At 37.4% G+C, this 22,670-nt stretch overlaps 1 protein-coding gene across 3 annotated transcripts in view; it reads left to right on the plus strand.

The window, feature by feature from the left end:
- The window catches only part of SLC26A7 (solute carrier family 26 member 7), a 148,757-nt gene that overhangs the window by 56,177 nt on the left and 69,910 nt on the right, over positions 1 to 22,670 (plus strand). For all 3 annotated transcript variants that reach the window (XM_003821136.5, XM_055116720.2, XM_055116719.2), the window contains exon 5: positions 12,233 to 12,397. In XM_003821136.5, coding sequence (XP_003821184.1) covers positions 12,233 to 12,397 — 165 coding nt within the window. The remainder of the gene's footprint in view (positions 1 to 12,232; positions 12,398 to 22,670) is intronic.

Genomic DNA, 22,670 nt, shown 5'->3' on the forward strand with positions numbered 1-22,670 from the left:
TTGAGCCAGTGTGCACCATAGTTCTTGGCAAGATCAGATGTTTAATGAATGTATGGAAAAGTGATGTCACTCACTCCTGTAAAACTCCCTTTTCACTACTTTTACAGTGGACTATATTCTGACTTCAAAATGTCTTGCTTTATTTTCTGTTACTCACTTTTGGCTAGTTTTGTTACTTCCAGACTTGCTGTGAACATATCCATGCTGTCCTGTTTGATCCTCATACTCTTCCCTCTTTTTTGAATGCTTTCTAATGGTTTTCCTCCTTAAGTGTCAAGTTAACAATTTTAACCCTATCCAGCAATACTCCCTTCTCCCTCTGAAATCCAATGGCACATGTTCTATTTCTCTCTTTTATATGTGTGGTTTATATTTTTGTCTTGGTGTGGTTATTTGCACACATGCCATACTTCTAAAACCCAGCTGTTTGGTGCTTTTCTTAGAGTCCTTTTTCCCTGTGCTGATGTATGCAGGATTCGGGAACTCTTCATGAATAGCACACACTTTGGTGAGAAATTTAGACTTACCTGAAGATTCTGTGGAACAGGTGGAGAGGATTTTCTTTTCTTTTTTTCATTTTTAATAACTTTCACTTTAGGATGATTTTAGATTTGCAGAAAAGCATAAAAATAGTACCCAGAGTTGACATATAGCCCACACAGTTTCCCCTGTTACTAACATCTTACATTAGGAAGGTATATTTGTCACAATTAATGAACCAGATTGATATTTTGTTATTAACTAAAGTCTATACGTTGTATCCAGATTTCCTTATTTTTTTTTTTTTTTGAGACAGAGTCTCACTCTGTTGCTCAGGCTGGAGTACAGTGATGCAATCATAACTCACAGTAACCTGGAACTCCAGGGCTCAAGTTATCCTTTCACCTCAGCCTCACAAGCAGCTAAGACTACAGGGACCTGCCACGCTAAAAATGGGAGAAAATTTTTGCAACCTACTCATCTGACAAAGGGCTAATATCCAGAATCTACAATGAACTCAAACAAATTTACAAGAAAAAAACAAACAACCCCATCAAAAAGTGGGCAAAGGACATGAACAGACACTTCTCAAAAGAAGACATTTATGCAGCCAAAAAACACATGAAAAAATGCTCATCATCACTGGCCATCAGAGAAATGCAAATCAAAACCACAATGAGATACCATCTCACACCAGTTAGAATGGCAATCATTAAAAAGTCAGGAAACAACAGGTGCTGGAGAGGATGTGGAGAAATAGGAACACTTTTACACTGTTGGTGGGACTGTAAACTAGTTCAACCATTGTGGAAGTCAGTGTGGCGATTCCTCAGGGATCTAGAACTAGAAATACCATTTGACCCAGCCATCCCATTACTGGGTATATACCCAAAGGACTATAAATCATGCTGCTATAAAGACACATGCACACGTATGTTTATTGCGGCATTATTCACAATAGCAAAGACTTGGAACCAACCCAAATGTCCAACAATGATAGACTGGATTAAGAAAATGTGGCACATATACACCATGGAATACTATGCAGCCATAAAAAATGATGAGTTCATGTCCTTTGTAGGGACATGGATGAAATTGGAAATCATCATTCTCAGTAAACTATAACAAGAACAAAAAACCAAACACCGCATATTCTCACTCATAGGTGGGAATTAAACAATGAGATCACATGGACACAGGAAGGGGAACATCACACTCTGGGGACTGTTGTGGGGTTGGGGGAGGGGGGAGGGATAGCATTGGGAGATATACCTAATGCTAGATGACGAGTTAGTGGGTGCAGCGCACCAGCATGGCACATGTATACGTATGTAACTAACCTGCACAATGTGCACATGTACCCTAAAACTTAAAGTATAATAATAAAAATAAATAAATAAATAAAAAATAAATTTCTTAAAATAAAATAAAATAAAATGCTAGACCAATTTTAAAATTTTTTTTGTAGAAATGGGGTCTCACTATGTTGCCAGGCTGTTCTCAAACTTCTGGCCTCAAGCCATCCTTTCATCTTGGCCTTCCAAAGCACTGGGATTATAAGCATGAGCCACCATGCCTGGCTGTTAATTATTACCTAATGTCCTTTTTTTGTGTTCCAGGATCCCATCCAGGATACCACATTACATTTAGTTGTCCTGTCTTTCTTCAGTTTCCTTATTACTGAACATTGCTGAGACTTTTTAAATTTTTAATTATCTTGACACTTTTGAGGAGTACTGGTCAGGTAGTCTACAGAATGCCCCTCAATCAGGATATGTTTGATGTTTTTACCATGATTAGATTGGCATTATATGTTTTTAGGAGGAAGAGGTGTGTGTGTGTGTGTGTGTGTCTACATATAATTGTGATAAAATACACATAACATAAAATTTACCATCTTAACCATTTTTCAGTGTGTAGTTCAGTAGCATTGAATACATTCATAATGCTGAGCAGCCATCACCGTCATCTGTCTATGCAACCCTTTTCATCTTGTAAAACTGAAACTCTATACTCATTAAACAAGTGACAGTCTCACCACATCATAAACTATAACAACACTTATCATTGTTGATGTTAACTTGATCACCTGGCTGAGGTAGTACTTGTCAGTTACTCTATTTTCTCCCTTTCCATACTGTATTCTGTGGAAATAAGTCATTATGAATAGCCCACACTTAAGGAGTGGAGGTTATGTCAAGTGGGGAGTTAATGAGTGGATATTGTCTGCATAAATTACTGGAATTCTGAACATATTTGCCTATTCTCCCCTATTTATTTATTTAGTCAATCGTTTATATTAGTATGGACTCTAGGATATTTGTTCTATTCTTTGGTTATAATCCAATACTACTTTATTTATTTTGCTCTTCAAATTGTCCTGGCTTTGGACATTGGGAGTTCTTTCAGTTGGCTCTGTGTCTGTCTTTGACACCCTTATTTGTTTATTTACTTGTTTAACACTTCCTTCCTTTCTGGCACTACAAGATAATCCAGGTTCATACTTTATATGACCTGCTCAGTCCTAGAATCAGCCATTTCTCTAAGGATCTCTGGTTTGTTTTATTAGAGAAAGCTGTTAGACTTTAAGATTTAGATGGTAGGTATGCTTATTGCTACTGGGGTGTTATTGCTTGTAAGCCTTTTTATCTGACAGAGCAAGGGAATATTTTTATGTATGTTAAACATAATATAATTATGTTTAATTATACAGCAAATCTTATAAGGCAAATCTGTGCAGAATTCCAGTAATTTTGCCTCTTAATACACATGCTTGAGCCCACTGCCCAACTCTTGAGATCATAATAAAATATACGTTACGTATATTAATTATATTATGTATAATTTATATGTATGTAATCATATCTATATGTATTTATATATCCATCTATGCCTATATTAAGTTAAACATGAGCATATACTTAGGTCTTCAACCCTAATGCATTACCAGAATGATCATTCTAGCTTTCTGGCCTTGTTTGTCTGAAACCTCCCCCTCCAGCAGTGAGAACCTGGCTCCTAACACTCACCATCCATTTGTTTAAGTTAGCAATTCCAGTATATATAATATATAATAATATATTGCAATATAATACATATTGCAATTCCAGTATATTTGCCAGCAGTGGATCTGTGTGGGTACAGGTCTGCAGCAACCTCAATTCTTGCCTTCTCAGAAGAAATAATTCAACTGAGGTGCATAAGGCAGAAGGAGAGACCAAGGCAAGTTATAGAGCATGAACGAAAAGAAAATAAAGTACACTTGGGAGGCGGTCAAGAGGGCCAACTGAGAGACCAAGTGCACTATTTGACCTTTTGACTTGGGGTTTTATATGCTGGCATACTTCTGGAGTCTTGCGTTCCCTCTCCCCTGATTTTTCCCTTGAGGTGGGCTGTCTGCATGTACGGTGGCTTGCTAGCACTTGGTTAGGAGGGGAGCATGTACAGTGTGTTTACTGGAGTCATATGCATGATAACTCAAGGTGTTTTTCCCTACCCACTCGAATGTCCCTGGGAGTTCATAAGCCAGTTAAACTCTGCCATTTTGCCTCTGAATATGCATGGTTGGGCCCACTTGCTCAACTCTTAAGATATTAGCGAGAAGCTGCTGATCACCAGTGTCAGGTGCTTCTATCTGTTGGGAGACTTCCTTTCCCTGGTTCTGGCTGGGACCAATTATTATTTTAGAGAAACAGTTTAATAACTGCCTGACCATCACTTGATGGTTGCCTGACATTCTAGGTTGGGGCGGAGGAGGGCCCTCTACTGCCCTGCTCATGTCTGACTAGCTACCTACTATAACATTTCCCCCAACAGGCATCAAAGACTCCAATTTTTTTGGAGAAAATGGAGAAAAGTCCGGTGGTTCTGTGGGTCTTGGCCTTTAGCTAGCTGTCAAGGCAGGGTTGGCTCCATTGGTTGGTAAAAGTGGTATCCTGCCAAGTCCAAGGGGGACAGGGACAGGACTTTTCCTCTGTTGTGTCCCACTGATGGGCAGTTTATGGGTTCCCAGTAGAAGGGTGATTTGGCAGGATGGTATCCCTCACTGAAGATCTGGAGCTTGATGGCCTGAAAGCAAGAGGAGACAAATCAGGTTACTAGATTTAGAAGAATGTTAAAACGAAATAAGGGGGTGAGGACAGCTTCCCAATAAGATCTCAAGAGTTGAGCGAGTGGGCTCAAGAACGCGTATTAAGGGGCAAAATGGCAGAGTTTAACTGGTATATGACCTTCCAGGAAAATTCAACTGGGAAGGGAGGAATGCCTCAAGTGAGCATGCATATGACTCCAGTAAACACACCGCACATGCTCCCCTCCCAAGTGCTAGCAGGCCAGTGTGCATGCAGACAGCCCACTCCAAGGGAAGAATCACAGGAGAGGGAATACAAGACCCGGAAGCATGCCGACATATAAAACCCCAAGTCAAAAGGTCAAACAGGGCACTTGGTCTCTCAAGCTGCCTGCTTGGCCCCTTCTAAGTGCGCTTTACTTTTTTTTTTCCATTCCTGCTCTAAAGCTTTCTAAGAAACTTTCAATCCTGCTGTAAAACTTGTCTCAGTCTCTCCTTCTGCCTTATGTCCCTCAGTTGAATTCTTTCTTCCGAGGAGGCAAGAGTTGAGGTTGCTGCAGAGCTATACCCATATGGATTTGTTGCAACAGTGGTTTCAGAATTATTAACCCCTACCCCCATGAGAAACAACTTCAGCAGTTAGAGTCTAGTGTTTCTTTTTGCCTTTAGTCTTCCAGACTCTAGTCATTTTCAAAATTATTTATGTTATCACATTCTTTTGCCACCCACTTCAGTGAGGTTGTTGCATCCATTTAGCCTGTCTGAAAAGACTACATATTATATGATTCCATTTAAATAACCTTCTGTAAAAGGCAGAACTTATAAAGTCTATAGAGACAGTAAAGAGCACAATCATTGTCAATTAGATTCTTTATCATATTCTACATTCCATTCTGAGAACTCCTGACCTCCTAAATGATTAGTTATATATATATTTATATATATATACACACACCACTCACACACACACATACATATATATAATGTGGAAAAATATCCAAGCACACAATTTACCATCTTAGCCATTTTTAAGTATATAATTCAGCAGTATTAAATACATTTATAATGTTATGTAACCACCAACCACCTCCACCATTTGTAAACCAAGTAGTATCTGAGACAGTTCTCAATCAATTTAGAAGTTTATTTTGCCAAGGTTAAGGACATGCCCAGCGGAAACGAACATGGCATCACAAAAAAATGGTCTATGGTCTGTGCTTTTCTCCAGAGGATTCTGTGGGCTTCAATATTTAAAGGGGAAAAGCAGGCTGGGGGAGGAAGAGGGAGGATGTGGTAATCCACATGTAGCAAGGGAATAGGAGCAGGTAGGGGAATTATTAACTATGTATTCCTCTTGCTCTCAGTATATCAGCACTTTACATAAGATAAGGTAAAAATAGAGTGGCTACCTGTGGAGATATTTCACCTTCATCTGTAGGTATCTGCTTAGGAACAAAAGGAAAGGCAGTTTCTTGCATGACTCAGTTTTCAGCTTATTTCTTTTCCTTTTGGCTTATTGTATTGAGGTCCCAAATTTTTATTTTTCTTTCACACATATGTCTCCATAACAATTTTCAACTTGTAAAACTGAAACTCTATACTCATTAGATAATAACTGCCATTCCTCACTTCCTCTAGCCCTTGGAAACCATCATTCTACTTTATGTCTCTGTGATTTTGACTAAGTATTTCATGTCAGTGGAATCATACAGTATTTGCCATTTTGAGACTGGCTTATTTTATTTAACATAATGTCCTCAAGGCTCATCCATGTTGTTACATTTTTGGAATTTCCTTCCTTTATAAGGTTCAATAATATTTTATTGTATTTATATACTACATTTTGTTTATCCATTCATCCACTGATGGACACTTGTAGTTACTCTGAATAATGCTGCTATAAATATCAGTGTAAACATATGTCTTTGAGATCTTGCTTTCAATGTTTATTTGCATGTATACCCCAAAATGGAATTGTTGGACCATATGGTAATTCTATTTTTAATATTTTTGAGGAAACATCACACTACTTTTTGTAGTGGCTATACCATTTTACATTCCCAGCAACAGAGCACAAGTGTTGCAATTCCTACATATGCTTGCCAAAACTTATTTTCTGTGTGTGTATGTAGGTGTGTCTGTGTGTGTGTGTGTGTTTGATAGTAGTCATCCTAACGGATGTGAGATGCTCTCTCATTGTAGTTTTGATTTGCATTTTCTTAATGATAAGTGATGTTGAACATGTTTTCATGTGCTTATTGGACATTTGTACACCTTCTTTGGAGAGATGTCTATACACATCCTTTGCCCATTTTTGAATCAGATATTTGTTTTTGTTGAGTTTTAGGAGTTCTCTATATATTCTGGATATTAACACTTATCAGATATATGATTTGCAAATGTTTTCTCCCATTTTGTGGGTTTCTGTTTTATTCTGTTGATAGAGTCTTTAGATGCACAGATTTTTAAAGTTTTCATGAAGCCCAATTTGTTTAGTTTTTGGTGCCCATGCTTTTCATGTCATATTAAAAATAGCACTGCCTAATCTGATGTTATGATGCTTTTGCTCCATGTTTTCTTCTAAGAGTTTTATAGTTTCAGGTCTCATATTTAGATCTTTGAACCATTTTGATTAATTTTTGTATATGGTGTTAGGTAAGGGTCCAACTTCATTCATTTGCTTGTGGATATACAATTTTCCCTGCACCATTTGTTGAAAAGACTGTCCTTTCCTTCATTGAAAGGTCTTGTACACTTGTCAAAAATCATGTGACCATGTATGCATGGGTTCATTTCTGGGCTATTTTATCTATTGGTCTATATATCTTTTTATGCCAGTACCACACTGCTTTGATTACTATAGCTTTTTAATAAGTTTTGAAATCAGGAAGTATGAATCCTTCAGCTTTGTTCTTCTCAACACCTCTGGTCACATAGAGGTTTTTTTCTCCCATATCTCTGAACAGCACTAAATTGTTTTCCTAATGTTATTAGCAATTTAACTCTTTCCCCCAAACCTGAATACATTACTCAGCATACAACACAGGGCTCTTTAACATTTCAGGCCCCACCCAAACAGCTTTTCAGACTTTACCATCCAGTCACCTATATCATTCTTCTTCATGGTCCTGGTTAACAGTCCCCTTTCCCAACATCATCATTTCACATCTCTTTACACGATCATTTAGGGTGTGAACTGTATCTTTAGCTGTGTAATCTGCAACAGTGCTGTGCCTAACTCTTAGTAGATATTCAATAAATATTAATTGAATGGAACAATAAGTGATTTGGTATAATGTAAAAGCCAGATAGCAGACTAACCAACATAACCTAAAATACATTCTATATTCTATCCACTTGGCTAATATAATTGTTTCCTATGTACTCTTTGTTATTTTTAAATATTTGAAGGCTACTTGCAAGAAAAATGGACTGAAATCTGAGATACATTCAATTAATGTGGAACATATGGTGTTTATAGAAGCATTATCAAATAGTATCATGCTAGTGAATCTTGATCATGTATGTCAGAGGATTTCAGTATTAGCCCAGAACATCAGCATTACTACAAACAGCTGAACTATATTGTATGAAATTAATTTCCTCATGAAATATGGCATGGCCAGGATTTTGGGAGTTGGCTAGCTAGATTAGAAATGTTATCATCCGTATTATTGGTAAAAGGAGATGATGTGGCTGTTTATTAAGTAATTAGCTTTAAAAATCCTTGACATTGATATCAAATTTAAATACTGGGTCTCCAAGCACAATATTCCAGGAGAGCCCCATTTCACCTACTTCAGTTTGAAGATAAACATGGTTCAATCTGTGGGCCCCTCTTGCAAAGCCTGTGTTGCTTGTGTACTTGCTACCTTTGAGCTGTGTACACCAGCATCTGTATGCCAGGTTCCTAATGTCAGTGTGAATTAGCTATTAAAATTTGAGTGGTGGGAAAAGAGGGAGTTCTTAAATCTCTCCTCCCCATCCTCCACTAGTTCCCCTTCCTTTCCTACTTCTCTTCTTCCTCTTCCCTCTTAACATGTCTGCCATTGTCTTGGGTCTTGAAGAAGTTTGTCATTCAGAAGACAGAAATTTCTCCTCAGTTAAACCTCATATGTTTTTAATCATCCTTCATATGCCCAGTGGTTTGTATCAGAAATTAGGTCTTTAAGGAACTTGACCTTTCAGAGTCAAGAACTCTCCATGTTAAAGATTTATCTTTTGGTAGGAGGATTTTTTTAAAAGTATAATAATGTATACAAGTAGAATGTTACAATAATATTTTGAGTCTTTAGACATTTTAAGAGAGGATAATTCATCTTTTCTCATTTGTGTTGCAAGGTAGGTTCCCATGTTTTTTAATACTTGAAATGGTTGAATTCTTTTTATATCTTGAACTTCTTCTGGACTCTTTCGTTTGTAACTGTTAAATTGTGGAAATGACAAAGAAGCTGCTACTAGAAGATGGTGGTTTAGCTTGAAGTGGTATGGTAGGTGACCACTTAAGGTTAGGTAACCTTTTTTTCCCAGGCAGGGCAAATCATTTAACCCTCTCAGTAGGCACTGGAATTTAGGAAACAAGTGGAAAACAGAAGGTAAAATGTTGATGGTCTATACAAGGCCTCAAGATTACTTGGCATACTGATGCAAACTTTCCAACATTCCAAGTATGCATAAATTCCATGTATGCACACTGGTTTTGCCACTTCAAAGATTTGGATTACTTGTATTCTACATTTAGCTGAAATGAAAATTCAACTCTGGTTTTCATCATACCTCAGTAATATGCTAATTTCATCCTCATGGCCTGTAAGAGTTAATGTCATAAGTTGGAACTAACTTACTAGTAGAGAAATACATGGGAATAATTGGTTCAATGTTTTTCATAGCTGATTGTGTTTTCAGGATGAAAACCAACTGACCACGAATCAAGAGCTGCCAAAAAAAAAAAAAAAAAAAAAATCACCATGTTCCACTTGTGCCCACACAATTGATTGCTTGGCTATTTCCCCCAGAACGTCTCTCTTTGACAAATACAGTCGCTAAAAAAATGTTAGTAGCAGAAGCTGCTGCTTTGGCATCCTGAGTTGACTGTAACAGATTGCCTGATTTCCACATTGGCCCCCCATATTCTTTTCTTTATTATGTATTAAATAAAAGGTGGCTGCTAAACTGCAAACAATTTAAATACATTTCCTTCTTCATTACATTCTTTTAAGTTTTACAGACTTAGAAAATGTAGTGTGGCCCTTCCTACATTTTTGAAACTGGTGACTGGTTTTCCATACTAGGTAAATATGTGTGACACCCCCTGTTGTTCCTGCTACATCATAGGTTAAACATTTTACAGGTTTCGAATACCTTGCATGTATTATTTCACACTCACCTTACACAACTCTACAAAATAAGGCAAATATCACTCTAATAATTTATAGATGATAATGAGGCTTGGAGAATTTCAGTAGGTTTTCTATCATCACAAACCTAGGATGTGGTAGAACCTGGGTCAGAATATAGGTTCAAATTTTCAGATTTGAGCCCATGAAAATCCACTGTAATTCAGGCTCAGAGCATTATTGCTTTTGGCCAAGGGGTTATTGTATTATGATCAGAATAAAGAAATAATATATTTTGCAATTTATGCTCTAGTGGTACCAGATATCACTTTATATTTCTCATTTTCATCACTGTGCCCTCTTGATAAAGGAGATCTCGTTGTTATCCTTCCCTCCGATTTCTTTAAGAGTTAATCTCATTTGCCAACAATAATTTCTTATTTTTATTATTTTTTTGAGACAGGGTCTCACTCTGTTGCCCAGGCTGGCATGCAGTAGCGCGACCACAGCTTACTGCAACCTCTACCTCCTGGGCTCAGGCCATCCTTCCACCTCAGCCTTCTGAGTACTTGGGACTACAGGAACTCGCTGCCACACTCAACACTAATTTTTTTTTTTTTTTTTTTTTTTTTTTTTTAGGAGACATGGTTTCACATGTTGCCCAGGCTTCTCTCAAATTTCTGGGCTCAAGTGATCCTCCTGCCTCGACCTCCCAAAGTGCTGGGATTACAGAAATGAGCCACCGTGCTGGGCTTGCCAACAAGAATTTTAAGACTTGGCGTAAATATTATAATTAACACATTAAGAAGTTATATCAGCATGACCTCTTTTGTTTCCATTTTCTAGTGCTTATACTTGTGAATGTAATTTAACATTACTTTCAAAATAGTAAATTTTACTTTTTGCAGTTTCTGTGACTGAGTTTACACAGTTACATTATGCCAAAGTGTGGGCCATCTTCTCAAAGCTCTCTGGTAAAGGAAGAACATTAGTCATTGAAGTATCAGGAGTTAGAAGAGGCCAGGTATGGTGGCTCTCATCTGTAATCTCAGCACTTTGGGAGACCAGAGCAGGAGGATTGTTTGAGCCCAAGATTTTGAAACTAGCTTGGGCAACACAGTGAGACCCTGTCTCTAAAAAAAAAAAAAAAAAAAAAAAAAAAAAGCCAGGCATTTGTCTGTAGTCACAACTATTCAGGAGGCTAAAATGGGAGGATCACTTGAGCCTGGGGGGTGGAGGTTGCAGTGAGACATGGTCATGGCACTGTACTCCAGCCTGGGAGACAGAGTGAGACCTTATCTAAAAAAAAAAGAAAAAGGAAAAAAGAGAAGAGTTTTGCTGCTTCCTGTCATTCCTGGCACCTTTTGCCCAGCAGAGTTCAATGCACAGCTTCTACATAGAGGTGATGATTCTGCCTGATCATGAAATGGTTTTGAGATGGAGGATGTTGCTATGAAAAGTAAGGAATGTTGAAGGACAATGATTTTTGTACTGATTTATGGGCTTCTCAACACATATGTCTCTACCCTATCTGTCTTTTGCGGTGCCACATATACAAATAAGTCCTAATGTATTCTTATTAAATATTAGCCCTTAATAATTATGCCTAGTGTTCCACTATTGGAATGCTAAGCTTGTGGGAATTATTTATATCCTACTGCTCAAGGTCATCGCCAAGGTATGATTTTTCACAGAATAAATTTACAACCTCTGGCATAAATGGGTTACTACTTGACCGAGTATCTGGTCAAAGAGTATGTTCCCATTTCTCAGAACCTGGGAGAATCTTGAGGAATGGCTTTCTTTCTTCAATGGTTTTGAGGTTTTATGCCTACTGGGTATAAAGTAGTGAATCATGTCTTTTCCTTTTTAAAATTTTAAATTACAGATATAGCAAGGCAAATTCAATTTTTCTTCCACATAGACCCATACATTAAACTGATTTGAGTGTATTTCCCTTTTTTGAAACATGTAGGATTAGGAAAAGAGAAAAGTCTAAATTTAGAAAAAATACTGTGTTAATTTTAACTGAGATACTCACATTGTACCTAATAACATTTTCTAGAACTTAAACTATAATAAGATATATATATAAAATAAAAATAAAAATAAACAAAAAAAATAAAATTAAATTAAATTAAAAAAGAAACCTTTGAAACCTCTTAGAACCTAACAATGTGCTCAGGGAAACCCAAGATATTGTATATATACAATGTAACAAACTTGTTACATGTCAGTTCTCTATGATTCTATCAAATGAAAATGAGAATGTGTCAAATATTAAGCCCTCTGGGAACTTTGGGGAGTTTCATCTGAAGTTCATCTCACTTCTCCCTTCTCCTCTTAGGTGGCCATGTTTGTGCTGCAACTGGGCAGTGCCACATTTGTGGTCACAGAGCCTGTGATCAGCGCAATGACAACTGGGGCTGCCACCCATGTGGTGACTTCACAAGTCAAATATCTCTTGGGAATGAAAATGCCATATATATCCGGACCACTTGGATTCTTTTATGTGAGTTTTTCATATGCTTTCATACATATCTTTTGAATGTGCAGGTTTCACAAAGTAGAATTTGATTAATTACAGTACTGAGATTTTTCTGTATTAAAGCAACTTGGGTTGAAATAAAATCTTATAGGATATTTTGAGTGTGACTTAAGGTATGCAACTAATTTAGTGAGTAATTTCTACTAATTTTGGAAATGATTCTTTGTAATGAACAATGGAATATGAGCTAATTTGGGGGCATAATTAGAAAAAAAAAACCTGAATTTTTTGTGAGCCAGGTATTGTTGCCAGCTTCTAATGGAAGTCATCCACTGGGATTATGGCCCAGTTTAACAATAGTGCACTCCCCCACATTCTTTCAGTATTACAAATCCTGGTGTGGATTAAATCAGAGGCCTGGTTGAAATTGGTGGCTGAAGCCTCAGTAGCAGACAATCAGCTATTAAAAACCACCTGAACCCGAGAAAGAGAGTAGCACCTGGCCATTTGCAACATATTTTTCTAACAACACTTTTTTGTTCTTGGGTTTGTTTTCGAAGTGGACCTAAAATCTATAACCGCTCAAGAACTCAGATCCTATTAGAGGTTTATTTTTTAAAAAGTCTTGTTAATGAATTTGCTGACAACCAAACTTTGTTTTGTTTAACTTTATGCATTGCTGTATACTAAATAACATTAATTTTTTGTTTCATAATGAGAGTATTGCCATTCTTAATTTTCTTAAATATTAATGGCTCGAAGTAGCTCAATGAATGGAGTATGGTAATTTATCTATCTGTTATTGAGGTGGTTTCTGGCATTTCTGTATTATACATGGCCCCGCGAGGATCCTCTTTATTTGCATATTATTCTCTGCACCAAACAAACATTGATTGTTTCAGTAGGATAAGTTCCTATGATAGAATTATTAGATCAAAGGGGTATAAATTTCAATCTGAAAAGATGTATCCATTAATATTTTACTCTGACCTTATCACTGTCAACTCTGGTTATGGCTATTTTTTAAGTGACCATTTGATATGTGAAAAAAATGGTATCACTTGTCTAAGTGTGTTTCTCTGATTAGTTGGTAAAGAAGTTAATAAAAAGCAATTAGCAACACGGAGCTGGAAGCTGGATCTGAATTCATTTCTTAGATAATTTCCTGCTCAATGATTCATTCATTGTAAGAATGATTAACACTGAAACAAGAACACTGGAACTGGGCCTGGAAGCAACATAATTCCAAGCTCCAGCTCAAACAAAAGCAGACCAAAGTAGCTGTAAGCTGTCAGGTGACTGGTTGAAAGTTTAAGACTTTCAGTGACAGCAGGTCTACACGACAGAACCAAAGCAGTGATAGTTTCTGTCTTGACCTCTCACCTGGAAATGGCCTGGCCTGCTTGTCGGCACATGTGCAGTTTAAGGAAATGACAGTCCATTACCACTTGGCCTCTTGAATCATATCTGCATATACAAACGATCATCTTTCTTTTTTCTAGTTGTGTTAAAGAAGCAGGGTAGCCTGCTGTGAGAATGACATTGGTCTTTCAGCTTGTTTCTCTGGTGGGAATGTGTATAAACTTCTATTAAACACTTCGGTTAAAGGGTTTTGTGTGTGATTTTGTTTTTCATTTTGTATTTTTGAGGGAAACTGCAAGCTACTTTACCCTAGTCTTGTAGATCAACACTGTGGGACTTTTTGGAGGTGTTTCTTTTTTTTCTTGAGACGAGTCTCACTTGTCACCAGGCTGGAGTGCAGTGGCATGATCTTGGCTCACTGCAACCTCCGCCTCCTGGGTTCAAGCGATTCTCCTGCCTCAGCCCCCTGAGTAGCTGGGACTACCAGTGCGTGCCACTGTGCCCAGCTAATTTTTGTATTTTTAGTAGAGACAGAGTTTCACCATATTGGCCAGGTGGAGGTCTTTCTTAAAAACTTTACGGTGAAACGGAATCAGATTTGGGAATGTTTTTGGACTGCTGGCTTTAAATTCACATTACTCAGTTGATGGAAATTGCTATGCTTTGTGTTGATGGAAAATGAAAAAAAAGAGTTGCTCTTGCTTTTCAATTATCACAGAGTCCTGTACTGTGAGGCTGTTAGGTGGGAATGGTGCTTTGGTTCTTTGCCATGGTTTCAAATGGATGTTGATATTGCAATGCCAAAAATTCTGGTGATCTGAGTGTTAGATTAAGAAATAAATCTTACATCATGCACAGGTTGCAGTGGGATATTGGGAAGTGTGCTTTGGGGGTGCTTAGGCTGAGAGAATCTCATGATGGCTACACTTGCCACTGGATCATTTAAGTGTTACATAAAGAAGCAGAGCTGAACTCAGCAAGGATGTAGAGCAGAAGACATCATACAGGCCTTGGCTAGCATGTCAAAGAACCTACAGCAGAATGAATTGACACATTTGTAAGACTTTTCACTCTTTGACATGTATCCTGCCTCTGAGTTTTCACAATTGTTATATCCTTTTAGAAAGTAATTCAGGCTGATGAGAGATAAAGCACATGTTACTGATATTCTTGGAACATAAATTGGATATCTAGAATATTTAAGACTCTTGCACAATGAGCCAGTCATGATTCCTAATAGTCTCAGGTGGGCTACTCATTTTTGTCAAAAGAATCCAGTTTTAGCCAATCAAAATGTCCATTGATTAATTAATTATTCTTAGGTTGAGTTCTGTAGATTGGGGTCTATTTATTCTGCCACTGTGTGGTTTCTACAGTGCCTTCCTCACAGTGGATGTCTGATTCTGTGCTATTCAGAGAATCTCATTCCCTAGTTGAGTTGGATGAGTACGAACAGCTAATATTTCCATCTCTTTGGTTGCTCTGGGGTGGCAGGTGTTCTTGCCACAATGAAATATTTTTAGGGAGCAATTTGAATCAGATACATGTAGGGGTTTGTGCTCAGTTCTGCCCTCTTAGATGATAGATAACAGACTTCTCATAGGCTTGAGGGATAGACATGGCATAATGCCTTCCCCTTTTCTACTTCTGGCATGAGGAAAACACGCCCCGACTCCAGCGAAGCTCAGGTGGTTGGGCCGCTCTTTCTCTTCTAGCTGAAAGTTGTTAAAGAGTTTCCTCAGGGGAGGAGTTCTTCCCGAGTGTGAAACATTACTAAGGCTTTCCCCTAGAACTTTGAATGCCCTTCGAGAATTTCTAGGGTCCACATATTCAACGGGAGCCTCCAGAATAACTGTCATGACCCTACTATATCCCTAAGAAGAGTGGGTATAATTAGGCCTAACTTATCCTTTTATTTAGCCTTCCTAAATTCCTTCACAGATAACTCTTTACTTTTTAAATTTGTTCTTAAGAGTTTTATCTCTAGATTCATATACTTCTGATTAAACTATCTTTCTTTTAGTATTATGGCTAGTTCTTTGTAAACTTTAAAGATTATATCAATGTGTTCTTTTTCAGGTATATATTGGGAAAAAATTATTATTTTTTCTCTGAGGTAACTTTTAGCTCTTGTTAGTTACCATAACTTGAGCTAATGACTGAGTGTCTTTGATTTCCAGTTGTCTTGTCTGTTTTGTGCACTGATGATAATTATACTTCTTGGAATTCATTTCCAAAATGAAAAGCATGGAACATAGGTGTTCATTAAGTGGAAGCCATTGTCTTTCTTACTAGTAGTGAATAGTTCAATGTAAAAAATTATGCATTTTTTAAGTGTCATTTAAGTAATAGATACTAATGCTTTTCCTCTATAGAGGACTCTTAATCAGATTTTAAAAAAGACTAAATAACAAAACAAACTTATGTGTATTTTAATGACTTAAAAATGGCTTGAAAATTTATAAAACCTTTAGAAACAAATATATCTTCTGTTAATGGGGGTTGATCATTAAAATTAAAAAAGCTATGTTTTTTAGTTTATTTTTATTTATAAAGGTTTTCAACAGTTCAGCTTAAATCTCCCTCGGCAGTTATAAACCCATTTAATAAATTATAAACAGTGTTGCAATATATTTTAAAATAAGAAGAAACAATAATGTTATAAGGGTCACTTGTGTCTTGGGATCCTGGCTCAGAAGTTAAATTGTTCTATTCTTGGCTTCCTTTAAATTCAAATATTTGACCAGTAAGTTGGTTCCTCACACAGATAAGAAGAAAAAGTTTAATTCTTATTTACAAAAAAATTTTTAAATTGAGGAATGATGAAGTATCTTTTTATCAGAAAGGATGTTTTCCCCCAAAAGGCACAATAAAAATTACAAAAATTCCTAGTTCGTATTAGCACATGTGGGTTTCTTTGAGATGGTGCCAGTGTCTTAGCCTGCAGCAGCCTATGATAAATTTGGCAAGGATACTTTCATTGGCATGGCTTTATATGAGCACTGCTCTAAATAATTATGTACAGTTATATATATATTAAACCCAAGAGCAAAAGGCGAGCTTGGCAATATATTCAGCCATCCTTCTTGGAAGTTTTTATTTTCTGCCCTAAAAATGGGTAGTTTCAGAACTGGAAAGCAGTTTAATTCCCACCCCCCACCCCTGAAGTACAAGCAAAGTACTTTTCTAGTTTGGACTGCAAAGACTGCAAAGGGGAACCAAGAATGTTAATAAAATGGGATAGAAATGTCAGAAGGAAGTCAGAACCAATGAAACATTTTCTTTTATATGGGATGAGATCACAATTAAATATGTATAAGTGGGGTTTATACGTGGAGAACAAATCTACTTTGTAGACCTAGGCTCTGTGGGATTTCTGAATCAAGAACATGCTTTGATGGTTTATGAAAGCTCACAGTTTCTCTGCAGATATTGTGACATCTCTATTGTGAATTGCGGGAATGTTCAGTATACCCTGAAAAATGGACAGAATAAATTAAAGGGGAGAGAAAAAGAATGTTCATCTGTAACTTGATTCAATCAGTGATGCAGGGGATAGAAGATGTGGCAGGTTTAATTTGGATATGAAACAACTATATGTAAATTTGTAGCCAATGTTACTTTAGGATTCTAAATCAGAGAGCAAATATTTTTGCAACTCAACCATCGTAGGCCAAACTCTCTCCATCCCTCACAATTCACTGAAAAATGCATCAACACAAAATCCAGTGCTCAAGTAATTCAAATTAAACTAATTTACCAAACAAGAGATGGCTGGATGCCACCTGGACCTTGGAATGCTTGGTTGTATGTTTGGTCCAAGTGACTTTTGTATACTCATGATGTCTTTAGCTATTTAACATACCATACTTCCCTTAGACCACATTTGTTCTGAGACTTATTTTATCCCTTGAAGTAATAGCAAATGGATTTATTCCAACTGTATCATATAGTTATTGATTAGAAATTGGGGTATAATGATGTAAAAAACTACCAGAATGTTGGTTTTCCCTCTTTCTTTTGGGATTTTGTTTGTACTGATAAAAATACAGCCTGCGGTTAATATCCAACTTAATCTTTCCCTTTCTCTTTTTTCTTATCTTTTTTTTTTTTTTTTTTGAGACATAGTCTCACTCTGCCACTGAGGCTGGAGTGCAGTGGTGCCATCTCGGCTCACTGCAACCTCCACCGCCCGGGTTCAAGGGTTCAAGCAATTCTCGTGCCTCAGCCTCTGGAGTAGTTGGGATTGCAGATGTGCATAACCACGCCTGGGTAATTTTTGTATTTTTAGTAGAGCTGGTGTCTTGCCTTATCAGCCAGGCTGGTCTTGAACTCCTGTCATCATGTGATCTGCCCACCTTGGCCTCCCAAAGTGCTGGGATTACAGGCATGAGCCACTGCACTCAGCTTATATTTTTCTTGTTTTTGTATTTATGTTCACTACTGTAGAGGGAGGTGGGATTTGAGGGGCTTGATCTTATCAATACCTATTCTAAAATGTTTAGTGATGTATAATGATATAGGCAAAGTTGACAAGAGACATCAAATTCTTATGAATAGAGAGAACTTGTGCTAACATCAGGTTCTAAAGGATCAGAGTTGGCTTTAGGTGTCCCTGAGCAGGAATTTAGATCTGCTTGGAGGTAGGATTCAAATGCAATGAGCTTGAAAGCAAGTTGGGGTGGGGAGAGGGCATGCCTGGGCAATCATGACTCATGTTTAAAGGTTCCAAGGATGTGAAAGCTGCCTTAATTGTCCAACAGAAAAATCAGAATAATCTGGGGGGATTTTACAAGCTACACATGAGTAGGAAGAGATAAACATGCATCCTTGATTAAAGAACCACTAGAACAGATTTACTCAACAAATTGACCACCTCACAGGCATTGAGGATACAGTTGAACAATAACATTTTTGTTCCCGTGGAATTTTATTGAAACACTGAGGAGGGACGCAAAGTATGGAGAGAGGAGACAAACAAATTGGCAAATGAAGTAATCTCAGATAGTGTTAATGAAGGAAACAAGGCGGTGTGATTGAAGGTGGGTAACATGGTCAAGTGACAGGGGTGGGTCTGCTTAGATAAGTTGGCCTGGGAAACCTTTTCTGAGGACATGGCTTTTGAATGGAGGCTAGAAAGATGAGAGAGACCCAGCCATAGAATGATTTCAGTTAAGAGTATTCTATGAAGAAAGAGCAGCAAATGCTAATTCCCTAAGGTAGATATAAGCTTGGCATGTTGGAAAGACAGAATGGGTTTGCTTCTAAGATTCTTTCCAGTGGGATTTCAGAAATTTTGTGATTCTATTTCATTAACTCCTGAGGTTTGGCTACAAGACCAGACCCTACTCTTGTTTTATATGTGTAGCTGGCAGAATATAGGTTTAATAGTGAGACAAGACCAAGAACTACATGCCGGCTCCATTGTTCAATTTCTGTGTGGCCTTAAGCAATTTAGCTAACCTCTCCAAGTCTTATTTTCCTCATGTGTTAAATGGAAATCATAATGCTCACCTTGAATTAATTAAGACATTAAATGAATCACTGTGTATAAGATGGCCAGCATAGAGCCTGAAAGTGTTAATTCCCCTACTCTTCTAGGAAGTGACTAAGTTTAAACAGTTTCCCCATTCTTTCTTCCTGAGTACCCCCTGCACCACCCCCATCTGCCTATGATAGGGAAAATACGAAAATTCCTCTCCCTTCAGGAACGGAGGGTGAAGGCGCTGTATAGATACAGGTAGGCTTTCACCAAATATGCTTATGTTAAGAAAAGGCCATAATCTGTGTATTAACAGCTTTCAGAATCAAGTTGAAAGGCGTATTGCTTCCGTTGTACTAATGTGACTCTGCTGCTGATGTTGAAGGCATAAGACTGGAGGGTGAGAAGAGCTCGTATGCCTGAGAAGCAGCCAGGTGCCATTGAATACCACCACTAAAACCCCAAATCTAAGACTTCATGCTCTGTAATAGTCTCCTCTTCAAAGAGGTAGCATCTTCCCTCCATAACCCAAGGGAAAAGGAACCAGCAGGGAGATTTGGAAAAATTCTTTGCTGGACTGAAAAAATCATGAAAGAGTCATTGGTAAAATGTGCACGTGTTTGTCTAGGGTTGAGGGGACCTGTGTCAAAATCCTGATTTTCTATTCACAAGCCAAGTCACCTGGGGCAGGACACAAGTCTCTGGAGCGTTGGTTTCTATTTCTACAGAATAAGTGTGTGGAACTGGTTGATTTCTGAGGTTTTTTTCTGATGCTGACAAGTGTCTTCTGAACATTTCCTTTGATAGGTATTTTAGTTGTAATCCTCACTGCAGATATCAACTATGCCTGATTGATCTTTGGTAGATGGTCATTCAGTTGGCCATCTCTCTTAATGGTACTGATCACTTGGTAATTATTATTGAAAATGTTCTGTTTTGTTTCTTTTTGTGTTTTAGAATACTTCTATCTCAGCTAACATGAAAAGAGGGGAATTTGCTAGGGTCTATCTGTGATTCTAAGAACAAAAGCTTGGAATCCCCTCTGCCCTCTCTATTAGCTTCCTAGGGCTGCCACAATAAACTATCACAGACGAGGTGGCTTAAACAACATAAATTTAATTTCTCCCAGTTCTGGAGGCTGGAGATTCACAATCCATGTGCTGACAGGACTGGTTTCTTTTGAGGCCTCCCCGCTTGGCTTGCAAACGGCCTCCCTCTTGCTGCTTCCTCACATGGTGGAACCCCTGTGCATGCACAGCCCCTGTGTCTCTGTGTCCTGATTCTTAGGAGGACGCCAATCATATTGGATTAGGGCCCACCCTAATGGCTTCCTTTTAACTTAATTACTTCTTTAGAGACCCTGTCTCCAAATACAGTCACATTCTGAAGTACTGGGGGTTAGGATTTGAACATATGAATATTGAGGGAACACAAGTCAGCCCATAATACTTTCTTTGAGTTGTCTCAGAAGTGAGCAGCATTAGATTTGGTGCTGGCGTCTTATGGCTACTGTAACTTGTTACCACAAATCTGGTGGTTTAACAAAACAAATTTATTCCCACATTTCTGGAAGACACTTCAAAATCAAGGTCTCTTCTGGTCCATGCTCCCTCTGCAGGTTCTAGGGGAGAAACCATCCTTGCCTTTTCAGCTTCTTCTGGCTCCTGGCATTCCTTGGCTTGTGGCTGCATCACGCCAACTTCTGCCTCTGTCTTCACATGGCCTTCCCTGCTGTTTGTTCTTCTCTCCTGTCTCTTACAAGGATACTGATCATGGGATTTAGGGCCCACCCAGGTAATTTTAGGTGATCTCATCTTGTGATCGATCCTTTACTTAATTACATCTGCAAAGACCTTGTTTTTCCATATAAGGTGACAGTCACAGGCACTGGAGTTTAGAATGTAGACTTTTTTTTGGTGGGGAGGGGAGATAGGGGACTACAATTCACTCACTGCAGTAACCCAACCATGTATGGTGAGGAGGTTTTATGTTTTTGCTTGTTTTTTGTTTGTTTGTTGGTTTTAAAATTAGAATGTGACTGAAGTTATCCATGTGATGCAATCAGTAAATATAATTAATATAATTTCAAAGCTATTTCAGGGCCGTGACTACCACTGAGTGCTCTGTGTTGTGAGATGAGGCTTCTGATAGAAGTACCATCTAAATGAATAGATTATTAATAAATTTTATTCAACATAGGACTTTACAGTAGATACAATGAGTAAAATAGTTTATTCGGTGGTGCTACTGTTGTTGTCTTATTTTAATATATACTCTTTGAGACATAGAAAACAGTCCATATTTTTAGACACCTATCTATATGCTGGTTATGCCAAATGCACTTTCAAACCAAAGTTTGCACATGTGGTAGCTGGCATATATGGATGTTACCATTGTTTCTGGAGATAGTTATGGTTTTGTGGTTGATGACTGACTCAAAATAATTTATTGGGAATTAAGAATTGTAGATTGCAGATTAGTAGTTTATACCTACTATTAAAATAGTGTGCTGATAGATTTATTACAGTGTGCTAATTGTACTAATGCTCTGTTGTTTCTCTAGTCAAACACTAACTTATTTATCACAGATCTTTAGAGCCAAGATAGTGCAGGAATGATAAAAAATGCTACTAAAGGGTTATGTGTTGTTTTTAGTGTAGAAATATTTATTCAAATAATCTTTGCGGTCCCTTTATGGACAATTCAAAAATGTATTCATCATTACTAGTGAAGAATTATTATCAATAATATCATTATGCTCTAAAAATGTTTAAATCATTTTTTCTCATGTGTATTTTATTACAGCAAAACCTAAACCAACCAGAATGCAGAGGAAAGTAATGTTTTGATTAATAGAATTTTCTGGTTAATAAAGTATTGAGCAGAAAGTTTATTTAATTTTTAATACTTGTTAATATTTTCTAAACATATAAGATCTTTCTATTTGTGTTATGAAATTTAACAGAGTGGATAAACTTTGGAATTTTCTTCCTGCATAGGTATTTCTTTACAGTGCCTTTTTTAGAAATTCATGGCAGTTGTGCAATGAGAATTCAATAGCTATGGTCCCAGAGAGATCTTTATTTATCTTTTCTTCACTAAATACTAAATATAAACTTTTTCAGCCTTGATGTTGCTTCATTTTTATAAAATTAAAATTTGACTATATCAAAGATGGATTACTTAAAATTACTGCAATGGTAGCTTTAATATTTGGCTCAATGCCTTGCACATAATATAACCTCAATAAACAAGTTGAATAAATGAAACTTGATAACTGCAAATCCCCCTAATATGATATAGTCCAAGTATTGGTAGTGAGAAGAGTCTGGATCCTTTCTCTTCTTGTTATTCTACTTATTCAAGGTAAAATCTATGCCTACTTACAGACTTATTGTTACTATTACTATGCTAGACCCAAGTATTCATTCATTCAACAAAATTTATTGAGTA

The sequence above is a fragment of the Pan paniscus genome, chromosome 7 (genome assembly GCF_029289425.2).
Source record: "Pan paniscus chromosome 7, NHGRI_mPanPan1-v2.0_pri, whole genome shotgun sequence".
NCBI classification, from domain to species: domain Eukaryota; kingdom Metazoa; phylum Chordata; class Mammalia; order Primates; family Hominidae; genus Pan; species Pan paniscus.